The sequence below is a fragment of the Leiobunum rupestre genome, chromosome 11, assembly GCF_980474605.1.
Source record: "Leiobunum rupestre chromosome 11, qqLeiRupe1.1.hap1, whole genome shotgun sequence".
NCBI lineage: Eukaryota > Metazoa > Arthropoda > Arachnida > Opiliones > Sclerosomatidae > Leiobunum > Leiobunum rupestre.
The window spans coordinates 6,997,719-7,010,871 of NC_143394.1; the positions used below are offsets into that span (position 1 = coordinate 6,997,719).

Here is a 13,153-nt window from a genome sequence, read left to right on the forward strand (position 1 = left end):
TCCGTTCGAAAGAGCATTTTACGTCATAGGGAAGTTCTCTGAATTGAGTTTCTTTATAGAACAGAACTCGATAGTGCGTGTTTGAAGTTGCACTATGGTCGTCTCCACATTGCGGATTATTAGTTCAAAGTTCAAAGATACTAATGTGGTCTCATTCGCTTAAAGGCCGACCACATAAATCTTCGGTTTACTCTGTCTTTCACTGGAAGTAGGCTTACTGCAATACACGTGTGCCATGCAGTCAGCCTACTTCCAGTGAAAGACAGAGTAAACCGAAGATTTATGTAGTCGGCCTTTAAGGGCTATAAACCTCGATGACACCTTAAACAAATTATCGACATGATTATGAAGTTCACTTATGCCCCGCAAAGCGAACTTGGCGCTGTGTAACTTATAGAAAGGATGACCGAGGAATCTCCTTCGCCAATTAAATTACCTTGAGACCAAGGCCTATTGAAAATTGAAACGCTTTAACCTAGGAGCAACAAACACAACACCCCACACAAGGAGAACGCAACCCGTCAAAAGTCGTGGATTTTCTTGCGTACATTTTTCATTGGTTAGACGGTTTAGCACCTGCTGCCGTCGGAAGGGGAAAATTCGGAAATTGTCTCCCCCCCCCCGCCTGTAAAACGTTCAGCGTAATGGCTCGTCCAATGAAATTCGTACACAACCCTTCGTTAGCGTGTTTAAAGGCTAGCTGCGTTTCTTGCTCCTAGCTTTCACTGACTCTTGCTCCGGCGAAATGATGACCAATTATTGAATTATTGGTATACATGCTATTATTGTTATCATAAGTAACATAATAGTTTTGTAAGTCGGAAAATGACCGAGGCCCTTTTTTTCCGGAAAAATTTCCGTATTTTTTCCGAAAAAATAAAAAAAGTTTTAATTCCATGATTAGTCCAATATTGTTTGCAAATTTAAATAAAGTGGCATTTTGACCTCATTTTTTCAAATCTAAAAGTAAAACTAAACCTCTAGACTAGCTTTAAACTGATTAACAATGTAACGCTTTTAATGTTTTGTAGTATGTTTACTGATATTAGATATTTTTTCTTTACTGATATTAGATATTTTTTCTTTACTGATATTAGATATTTTTTCTTTACTGATATTAGATATTTTATATCGATAAAAAGTTAAAAAAAATTAAAAACCCTTAAAAAGTAATTTATGTTTCAATTTTTTATTTTTCCGATTTGCGGAAATTTTTCCGCATTTTATTTTTCCGGAAAATTAACAACACTAGAACATAATAACAATAAGTATGTCCATAACACCGAACTGACTTACAGAGCTATTGCGCAATCAAGGTTTAGTTCTCAGCACAGTGCCACCTAGTGTCTAAATATGCCTAACGCGAAATATACTCTTACCAAGGACCATAAAACGCTACTCAGATCGATTGCGAATTCAAGTCGGAGCTTGGCGAGAGTGTCACTGTCAAAAAAAGGTTAAATCAGGAAATTAGCATTAAAACAATTGGAAGTGTCATACTTATTGTCTTATATTACTTATGTTCTTATGCAACGTGTCTAAGCCAGGGGTGTCCAAATTGTCGATCTTTAGAAAATGACGATTTCATCCTAGAAAATGGTGACCTCAACCTTCAAATCATTTATCTTTTAAAGTAATCTTTAAACTAATCTTTTACATTCGAAATTTGGACACCCCAGGTCTAAGCCTAGAATAAATTGATAAGGGTTCTTCATAATGCTTTTTTTTCCAAATGCAAAATATTTCCCCATAACTCAAAATTCAAAATTCAAAATGCATTTGATTACTTGGGAGTGAATAGCAGACTAACTTTCTCCACAAGGGCTGCGCTGATGGTACCAGAGTAAAAACATTTTGAAAAAGCATTTTGAAAATGTTTTTCCACATATCAAACCCACAAAATGTAAAATAGTTTCCTAGAAACTCAAAATGTAAAATGCAAAATACTTTTTCTAACTGATATTGCATTTGGAATGTAAAATAGTTTCCTAGAAACTCAAAATGCATTTTGAATAACCCTGATATTTATTTATACTTGGAAGAAAGAGTATTTTGAGAGGAGGGAAGTAAAATCGTCACCTGTGTCACTGTGCGCACTCAATCGCGTTTCAGGGAACCAATGAGACACGGGCTGATTTGAGTTTGTTTCGTCGGGCGGAGCTTACCCTTAGAGCGTAAGGGGGATTAGGAGCAACATAGTCATTTTCCCTAGGGTTCAATAAATTCCTTCTAGTTTAAGTTAAGTCCGAAAGTTGTAATAAAGCTGTATATCGCCTTATGAACGTGGCTATCTTGTTTGGCGTTATCCGTGAATGCCGACGTAACGGGGTTTAGTTTGCTGAAAACTACGCTAAGATTCCAGTTAAGTTATTGCCCCGAACCCTACTTAACCGGACGCTAGATCGCCCATTGAAACTTCTTAACGGCGTTCCCTAACTCTTGTAAATGTCGTAAAGATCGCGTTGCGGAGATGTAGATGGCGCCAGTTAAGCGCCGTAGTCATTCATTTCTTAGCGACCCCCCTTGGCGATCCGCGAAAGTTTCCTGGCTCGAGAAAATAATAAATAACGTAAGGATTTTAAAGGTGAATTCTCCTTTAATGCCGGCTTCCCCCATCCGGTTTCCGGAAGATTTTCTTTTTGATAAATGGTCGCCGCTAGGTTCGCTAGCTACCGCGCTCTCAAAGTGCCTTTCTACTTCTTTAGCTTTTCTCAACTTGGTATAATTTGTTTGAGATTGAACTATTCGCTGTCACCGCCTCAAACTCAGCCTGCATTCAGCCATAGTAATCGTAAAGCGCCCTCGGGATTAGCTGCCCACGGTCTTTCCCGCGGTTCAATCGGGATTTTAAAATATAATAGATGGCGCTAAAAACTCAAATACGATGTTTCGGGATAATTCACGACCCAAACGATTCTAGATGGCGCTGCGGTGCCACGCGCTCTTCCGAGCTAGCGTCTGCTCTTAGGTAGTTTTTTTCGCCTGTCCCAGGACAAAAAGTGTAAACTTTTTACTCTAAAACGTTTTATTCGCCGGTTCTCGGGGTAAGATTTACCCTGTCCCGAATTTTGTTCGCCTGTTCCAGAGCTCAAACGTTACACTTTTTACTTCTCCTCGAAAGGAGGTGTAGAGGGAGTAATCTAGCTTATTTAGAAAATTCGTCTGCTTAAATTTCGTTTCACGAAAACATAACGGGTTTTGAACATCTTCACATCAAAGAGTATAAAAACTACGTAACCTAGAGATATAATGACGGTCGAAAGCAGTAAAGGAAGTTGTAGCAACCGGGGGGGAAGTCACACAGTGAATTTGCACTTCAAATTTCGGTACCGCAGCGCCACTACGGCAGTTTTAAGTGGCAATCATTTTGATTTAGTTCAACATTCTTGAAAATTTCTTAAGGAATTGGTTACCTTTAGGACTTGGCAACGTTAGAGAACAAACGCCTTATTCTTCACTTTTTGAAAATAAACACCGAAACAACGAATCCACAAATTCTAACTAAAAAAATCACGAAACAGTAACCAATTACTGTCACTTTTTTGAATTGACAGATATTAGACAATTAAATATCCAAAATGCCAAATTTAGCACCTCCGCAACACCGTAACTGCCATTTTTCTCCGGTTTTATTATTTATTGTACTAAATACTGCCGTAGTGGCGCTGCGGTACCGAAATTTGAAGTGCAAATTAACTGAGTGCCTTCCCTCCCCGGTTGCTACAACTTCCTTTACTGCTTTCGACCGTCATTATATCTCTAGGTTACGTAGTTTTTATACTCTTTGTTCACATGTGGCAAGCTTTTAATAACGAATATCCAAATGTTAAATGGTATTTAATGACTTTAAAATTTGCTTGATGACTAAGACCTAAGGTGCTGATTATTATTATTATTAAACAAATAAGGAAAATGAGTCCTATATTGATGATCTCACCACCGGTCGCCATCTTAAAAACAAAACAAATATATAACCTTTAACCTCTAACTACTCCCTTCTTACTCCAACTCGTTTTTTTCGTCAAGATAGAATTGGAGTAAAATGACGTCATAGGGCTACACTTTTTAACTTGCTCAAAAAACCCAGAACAGGCGAAAAAAAACACCTCTTGTCAAATTACAAAAAATTTACTAAGCCTTGGACATGGAGGAAACATAACATGGTCTAAAATTATAATAAAATGCGAAGATTAAACTTTTATAACTTATATTTCATCCATCATAAGATTCTAATACGCGTTATTTCGTACCATAAAACGTCCTTACGTTACTAACTGCGAAACGCTTATAACTTCTACTAATACGCTACTTATCAACTACAAGAGCGCGTAGTTATTGCTTTCGTTTGCGTACTGAGCTATCGCGCGTTGTACGTTGATATTAAACATCTATTTGAAACGGTAGTTAATTAGCCATTTCGGCTAACATCGAGTCACCTAGCGGCCGACGCGAGAAGTTCACCTAATTTCTGGATTTTTAGCCGCTAAGCCCACATTGTAATGTTTAAAAACTACAAATCGTCGGTTTAGCAGATGAAAATACAGCAATTGAGAATGAAGAGATGAGAAACCGCAAGCGCGAATCTAGGATTTCTTAATACTACAATAGCACTTTTCAAAATTTTGTTTAAATCTGTAGTTTTGTAATGATGTGCAAAAGACTTAAACAAACCTAAATTCTTTCGTTTATTTCCGAAAATGCTGTTCTCGAAGTTTAAATTTACCGCCTTTAGCCGAGGCTCCTAAAACGTCGGCTACGTACTTCCATCTATGTTTTATTTATGAAAACATACCATAGAGGTCAAGTAGCATCTGTCGATAAGGTTATTCTGAAAATTTGTGGTTCGTTATTGCTGCCTTCGAATTGGTAGTTACTGAAGTTTAAAGATGTTGTCGAAAGCATTGCGAGCTTTCTCTAATTCCACCAGAACTTACGCTACTGCTGCGGCTCCAAAAGGAGGCGAAGACGGTAATATTTAAGTTGAGAAAATACGACAAATGCAATAACCTAATATAATAGGCTCTAAGCCTTTGTAGACTTAGATGCGTGATTGAGGCTGCCCTCCAATTTCCAAATAAGATTCCAATTTCCAACAGTGCTTGTTTTTTAAGTATAAGATTTGGCTTATTCTAAACCAAAACCTCTTTTGTAATTTAGCTGTTAACCCTTAAACTATCTCATTGATGTTGATAACATAACATAAATAATGTTTAATTTTTTATTTTTGTAGCTGGCATAAAATTGTGGAGAAACTTAACCTTCTTTGTAGGTGTACCAGCCGTTATTATTTGCATGATTAATGCCTACTTAGGTGAGAAGGAGCATATGGCCCATTACCATCAACCAGAGTTTGTTGCGTACGAGCATATGAGGAGGCGTACCAAGGTAAATTTAATAGCAGTGCCATATTGACCCTGTTTGAAAATTATCAGAATTTTTTGGAAGTACAATCATTGTTTCCCCTTTTTTAGCAGCCATAAGATTTATTTTCACCCCTTTTCAAAAGGTTTCCCTTGAAGTTCAGGAAGCTAAAATAGTGCGCGTGCCAAAATTATTTAAATATTAACGGACTTAGTAGTTTAAAAGTATCAAGTGTTAAATTTATTCTAGAGTCCCGATATTAAAAAGTCATTGAAAGGCGATATACTTAATGTAGTAAATATAATATTTTTGAGCTCGAGCTGTTACTTTTGCCCAAACCGTGATTTTTCTCCTTTATGAGGAAATACAGAGTACAATATATAGGGACATCTGTGACAAATTCATTCATATTACCTGACCCTGAGTTATGGTTTTTTTAAATATCTCATAATGAAGGGATGTGATGTAAATTGCATGACTTTAAATGAAGGTTGATATTTTAAAGTAAAAAACATTTTCTTAAATTTTTTAAACATCCCCTTTTAAATTCGCTACTTGTCATGGAATAGGAAAACTATCCATGGATCCCAATAGGCTAACAGTGCCGATTGAGAATAAGGAAGATTTTAATGAAACAAGTTGCTCATTGGGTTGTAGTCATAGGTCATAGCTAAGCCCCGCCTTTGAAGCAGCCGCCATGTCATAAATTTTATGTCACAGATCACGACACAAAAGGCCACAGGATCCGGCGAAATAATAATAATGTGACCGCCATGGGTGTCTTTATGTCATAGCTGACCTATACACGTTAGCATGGCAACAAACATAAGTCACACCATAAGTCTATAACATTGTTTCATAAGTTTGTCACTTGGGAGAATATTTTACGAAGTGAAGTCATCACATGAAGAGAATCTCCCCCTAGCGAGGCACTGTCAAAGGCTACGTGTGACGCAAGAGCTAGTGGACCCAAAACGGTGACGAAGCCCGTAATGCAGTTTGTCTTGTGAATAACTCTCAGTAAAACTTTGGCATGTGAAGAATAGGAAGTGTCACACTTGTGTTATAATATTATACACTTATGGCCACACCCATGAACAAGCTACATATTATATCTGGATAAAACGTTAACATTATAGCTAAACTCGTATGAATTTTTTTCAAACAAGGTCAAGATAACGTTATAACGTAGCGTTGCTTATGATATGGCACATCAACCACTTTTATAGCATTGTAAAAGTTTATCTTTCAATTTATTTAGCCATTCCCATGGGGTGACGGAAACCATTCTTTGTTCCACAACAAAAAATTCAACCCATTGCCAAGTGGCTATGAAGAATAAACTTTGTTAAAACATGAAAAGTGTAAAATTTAGATATGTCAAAATTTTTATCATTCAGTCCCTGTATAATATTAAAATAAATTATTAGATGAAATTATGTTCATCTAATTCCAATGTCATTGCTTTAAGATTAATCTTTGATGAAATTTGGGCTATCTAGTATTCTGTTTTAGCTAAGAGCAACAAACGCAGCTCTTAGGTTTTAGCACTGCCAACTTTGATATCTCGCGCTACAGCGGGCATCTCATTCGTTGACGTTTCTGTGTTAACCTATGAGCAAAAGATATGTATGACGTGAGCACCCCTAGCGGATTATTATTTTTAGAATAGTTTTTACATTGAAGCCAATATAAAAACCGTGCGTGGCGCTGAACTCCTACAGTTTGTAGGGGGGAAATCCTTGCTCGCGGAATTTTGACGAATGTGTTGGCCGCTTTCGTGATCAAAGTTGGCCGTGGTTTTAGTAACTGTTTTTCCCTCAGTTTTGCCACACTCTTAGTAGAAACACTGCGCAACTTTGAAATGTTTTTTTCTCTGTTGCAAAAATTTATCAGTTTTAATATATGCATTTTGATTAAAAAAAAAGGTGGATCATCCTGGGCTTCTAAAAATAAAGTCAGACGGTTTAACTATATTTAACTATTTAATAATAAGTTTAAAAGTTACAAGATTAATTACTTTATATCAACGCGTGTAGCTACTGTCTTGTGCATCTCGTAAAATTCCTAATTTTGTATTTAATCATTCCTAGTTTACTCATTTACAGAAATTAGGGTAAAAGCTTATATTAAAAGGTGGGTAAAAATGTCAACCCACTCTAGGAAATTTGAATTTATATGGAGACGAATTTCCTGTCTTGCGTAGTTTCGTGTTTTCGGTTTTAAATCGTCTGCGTTTCAGACGACGTGTAACGAAATAGCAGTTTCTTATTGGTCTTCATATAAATTCAAATTTTGCTGGATGGGTCGGCATTTTAACCCCCCTTTTAATATAGGTGTATAGGAAATTCAGAGGGGGCCCGAAAAATGTGTTTAAAGGGATCCATCATTCACAACAGGGGGAGGCAGAGGGGTAACATAAAATCCAGACTTGCAGCAGAGATCCTGGCAGTTATAGAGATGCGAAACTCCGTCGAAAACCTGACAAAAAATGCAAGCATCAGCGGCGCCCTTCGGGCGGAAGGAAGCGCCCGTTTTAAGCCGAGAGATGCAAAAATTGTAAACAACGGTAACAATCCTAGGATCTCTGCGATTACTCCCCACGTACAGGCGTCGCTGCGATCGACAAAAATTCGAAAAAAACTGGTTTGCTTAGGGTATAGGGAGTTTCGCATCTCTATAACTGCCAGGATCTCTGCTTGCAGTGTGCTTCAAAACCGGCTTTTTGTGACCCCTATGCCTTCCCCTGTTGTGAGTGAGAGATCCCTTTAATAAGGACCACCTTTTGTGGTTAGCTTAAAAATTCGTTACATTGCCAGCTAGTTAATTTTTTTGGTACACGACAACTAAATTCGAGATTGAACGGAAAAGAAAAATAAACAAAATTAACCTTCACGCTTACTAGTTCGCCATTGTAATACAATTTATACGCATTTTCTATGTAAATGTTAGTATCGCCAAACTAACTACCTAATATTGAGCAATTCGTAAAGACTTTTCAGTCGGCCAAATGAGCAGACCATATGGCCGACTACTAATAATAATAATCAGCTAGGCTAATACCCAAGGCACCACCTTAGGCCTAAGACATCAAGCGACTTTTGAAGCCTTTAATTCAGGGGGCCGGGTTACAATGCGTAGGAGGGTGGTGGCAAGCCCTGCATGCCACGCGATCGAGCCAACAGCTCCCTACACTAACTATTACCGTTAACCTCAACAAGTTTTTACGGAAGGGGAAACCGAAGAGCTCGAGGGAAAACCCCTTAAACCAGTGGGGAGAGAACTTGCAAACTCAACGCAGAAGGAGTTGTTCCGAGTTTTCACCCAATTTACTCATTAGGCCGACTACTCATTTGGCCAACTACTCTTTTAGCCGAAATTCTGGTCGGCCAAATGAGCAGCCCATTTGACCGACTGCTCATTTGACCGACTGCTCATTTGAACGACTGCTCATTTGAACGACTGCTCATTTGTCCGACTGCTCATTTGTCCGACTGCTCATTTGAACGACTGCTCATTTGTCCGACTGCTCATTTGTCCGACTGCTCATTTGAACGACTGCTCATTTGAACGACTGCTCATTTGAACGACTGCTCATTTGAACGACTGCTCATTTCACCGACTCTTATACTATAGCCTGTCTTTAATGTTAGGTTGACTTATAGAACAAGCAAAGTATTCTAAGCATTGGCGCCTGACTTCGCTCGAGTGCTGGGGGGCCGGCGCGACCCTTGACCAATTTATTCTTTTAGTGATCCCCATGCCCATTTTAATAATTATTACTAGACAGTTTCAGCATAGAGGAACTAGATTTCACCAACTCATAAGACTGGCGTAAACAACAACATCTATGACTTTCCACAACATAGGTTCCAACCGCCGGAAAAGTCGTAGACGTTCGCGTTTACCCCTGTATTATAAGTTGCTGAAACCTAGGAGCAACAAACACTGCACCACACACAAGGAGTACGCAACCCGTCAAAAGTCGTATATTTTCTTGTGTACAACTTTCATTGGTTAGCGCTTTAGAGAATTAGCGCGTGCTGCCGTCGGAAGGGGAAATTAGGAAATTGTTTTCCCCCTTTCCGTAAAACGTGCACCGTGAAGGCTCGTCCAATGAAATTTGTACACAACCCTGCGTTAGCGTGTTTAAGGGCTAGCTCAAACTGTCTATTATTACATATAAGCAAAGATAATTATCTTTGATATAAGTTTCAGCTCTGTTCGTAGAAATAAAGAGTGCTAGAAACGAGTAAAAATTAATGTTCAAAGTAGTTCGCTTTATTTTCTTATATAAAAAATAATACAAAAACTTCAGGAAAAATTAATTTTTCATTAACATTTACAAATTAAGAGTCTGTTTAACCGTCTTTCACTATTAATTAACCAAAGGTTTCAATCTTGATTTGGATGAAAGGGACTATAAACCTCGTTTACACGTAAAAACATTATCGGTCTACTTACGTATTTCGGGCGTACGAACGGTCCGACGCGAAAGAACTTGGCGTTTGTGTAACTTCCAGGTAACGGCGGCAAGAAATCTCTATAGTGAGCTCGTGGTCAAGCCCTATTGAAAATTAAAACGTCTTCAAAAGTAAAATAGTGCTTACTTCAACGAAATAATAATAATATTAAATCGGAACATAATATTGTAAACTCGCTCTTTGGTTGAAGCCTTGAAGGTATTAAATAATAGAGGTCGGGGATGGTAAACTTTTATTCAATAGATAAAGCTCTCAAAATTATTCGTAAAACGTTTTGACCAAGTAATTTATATTTCTGTATTATCCGATTAATTTTTTGATAAATTTGTAAAATTAATCGGAAAAACGACGGTTTTTTCGATAAAAAGCTCAAATTTTACGAATAATACATGTTTTTTAATCATTTTCCGAAATATTAACCGGTAAATTTCTTTGTTTACATTTTTTCCCCGAAAAAATCAATTTAAACATGTATAATGATTAACCGTTACCGACCTCTATTAAATAATATTGAGGGGGCCCATTTATTTACTTAGTTATCTACCAAAAAAGATTGGCGCCGCCACTACCCTCGCACCCCTCGTGTTGGGAGAAAATTCGGCAATGATACCCGCCTCAATTAATTATTAAATTTATTTCAAAATTAAGCCTATTTAGTCATTGTTTTACTTCTGGACATCATACTAGAAACAAGTTTAAGGAGATGAAAATACAAAAACCAATTATCAAGGACGTATATAAGGGGGGGTTTAATGGGGTGTAACCCCCCCCCCCCCCTTAGGACTCGATTCCTTTCTTACGAAAGGAGCGCAACATTAAGAAATAAACAGTAAGACGTAAAAATTAATTGAAATATCCACAACGAAGCAATAAAAATATTAAATTTCGCTAAACAATACCAATTTTGTTCTTTGTTTTATTATCATTTTCTCGCAAATGTATTAAAAAACTTCGTTTGATACACGTGCGGAAATTTCATTGTCACTCGTCCCGAGTCTAGCCAGTACTTTAAATATGCGTTATTGCTAACGAAAAATTTTGCGCTCGCGATTTCATCTGGTTGTGTTATAACCCGCCCCCCCCCCCCCCTTAGACTTTCTATATCCACGTGCTTGCCAATTATAACTTGGTCTTTGCCAAAAATTTAAATAGTTTAATGGCTGAATACCATTAATCGAAAAATTTTCATTGCTGAATACCATTATTTGAAAAATTTTAATGGCTGATAACCATTAATCTAAATATTTTTAGGGACTACCAAAAATCTAAATATTTTAATGGCTGAATACCAAAAATCTAAATATTTTAATGGCTGAATGCCAAAAATCTAAATATTTTAATGGCTGAATGCCAAAAATCTAAATATTTTAATGGCTGAATGCCAAAAATCTAAATATTTTAATGGCTGAATGCCAAAAATCTAAATATTTTAATGGCTGAATGCCAAAAATCTAAATATTTTAATGGCTGAATGCCAAAAATCTAAATATTTTAATGGCTGAATGCCAAAAATCTAAATATTTTAATGGCTGAATGCCAAAAATCTAAATATTTTAATGGCTGAATGCCAAAAATCTAAATATTTTAATGGCTGAATGCCAAAAATCTAAATATTTTAATGGCTGAATGCCAAAAATCTAAATATTTTAATGGCTGAATGCCAAAAATCTAAATATTTTAATGGCTGAATGCCAAAAATCTAAATATTTTAATGGCTGAATGCCAAAAATCTAAATATTTTAATGGCTGAATGCCAAAAATCTAAATATTTTAATGGCTGAATGCCAAAAATCTAAATATTTTAATGGCTGAATGCCAAAAATCTAAATATTTTAATGGCTGAATGCCAAAAATCTAAATATTTTAATGGCTGAATGCCAAAAATCTAAATATTTTAATGGCTGAATGCCAAAAATCTAAATATTTTAATGGCTGAATGCCAAAAATCTAAATATTTTAATGGCTGAATACCAAAGTTTGAAATATTTTAATAGGTATGCCAAAAATTGAAATACTTTAATTTGGTAATGGCTAAATGTGAAAAATTTAAATACTTTAATTTGGTAATGGCTGAATGTCAAACATTGAAATACTTTAATTGGTAATTGCCATCCCAATCCTGGGATTACTTAAAACTTCGACCAAGGATATGCTGCAGCACCTGGTTTCTCTCCTACCGGAATTTCCGCCTCCTCTTGGAAGTAATCAATATTCAGATTGTATATTAGTGTTTATACCTGTTGCCATAGAAATGACTGTATATACGGATTCTTTTGTATTTTTCGCCATTTATAAAAACTTATAATGGATGCAAATGCTCTAAAATGGTTCGAAGACGTTATCTGCAACGGACTTGCCATTCAGCAAAGTGTGTTTCACGATTTCGCCAAGACTGATGGAGAAATACTGTCCAACTTTGTCAGTCTCGCGCTGGGTTTGGACGGGGCTGCGAAATGGAATCGCTCCGAAAAGGTGCTTCTCTTCTACTGCCTGCAGAGAGAGGAAGAAGTCGAAATGGCGGCGGAATCTCTCGAAGAGTCCCTGGAAGAAGAAGAAGAGGACATTGAAGGACTTTCGTTGGCCGAGAGCGATTCTGACGACGAAGAAATTGTCACGCTGAAAACGGGAACTCCTGTTTCATCCTACGAGGACGATTTGGCTAGCACGTACATCTCATACACCACGTCTTCGGGACATGGTAAATTTATCTTCATTCGTTCAAAGAGAGAATGGATAAAGCATTTTGATCTTGAATTTCGATGATTATTTGTTAAAATATTTTGGTCTTAATCCCACGTCTTTTCTTGCAGAATTAAGTGAATACAGTAGTAGCGATTATGTTGAAGAAGAAAATTTGATAGATTACGAGCCAGTGGACCAGCAGAAAAAAGTACGGGAACCTAATTGTTTGATGTTATATTTGTGGGGTCGAAAACAAAACCCTGTACCTTATCCCACACAATTCGCGACCGAAACGCGTCTAGGTGGCGTAACGGTGCTAGCTTTTCCGAGGTTGCGCCTATGATCTAGCGTCTGCTACCTAGGTGTAACAAACACAAGGAGAACGCAGCTAGCCTTTAAACACGCTAAGTGTTACGTACAAATTTCATTGGACGAGCCATTACGCTGAACGTTTTACGGGTGGGGGGGAAGACAATTTCCGAATTTTCCCCTTCTGACGGCAGCAGGCGCTAAAGCGTCTAGCCAATGAAAACTGTAAACCAGAAAATGCACGATTTTTGACGGATTGCGTTCTCGTTGTGTGTGGTGCTACATGTTTGTTGCTCCTAGCTGCTACAGACAAATTA

General features: G+C 37.3%; 1 protein-coding gene across 1 annotated transcript; it reads left to right on the plus strand.

Moving 5' to 3' along the window:
• The first annotated feature begins 4,797 nt into the window (after window positions 1-4,797).
• Window positions 4,798-6,822, plus strand: LOC149921231 (cytochrome c oxidase subunit 6A1, mitochondrial-like). Its single transcript, XM_090163024.1, has 3 exons — window positions 4,798-4,968; window positions 5,231-5,385; window positions 6,623-6,822. The coding sequence occupies exons 1-3, from the start codon at window positions 4,887-4,889 to the stop codon at window positions 6,701-6,703; spliced, it is 318 nt and encodes a 105-aa protein (XP_090019150.1). The 5' UTR covers window positions 4,798-4,886; the 3' UTR covers window positions 6,704-6,822.
• The last annotated feature ends 6,331 nt before the right edge of the window (window positions 6,823-13,153 follow it).

Coding starts and splice junctions, on each gene's coding strand:
- LOC149921231 (XM_090163024.1), top strand. CDS start 4,887: ATGTTGTCGAAAGCATTGCGAGCTTTCTCTAATTCCACCAGAACTTAC. Junction 4,969..5,230: donor TCCAAAAGGAGGCGAAGACG/GTAATATTTAAG, acceptor TTATTTTTGTAG/CTGGCATAAAATTGTGGAGA. Junction 5,386..6,622: donor ATATGAGGAGGCGTACCAAG/GTAAATTTAATA, acceptor CAATTTATTTAG/CCATTCCCATGGGGTGACGG.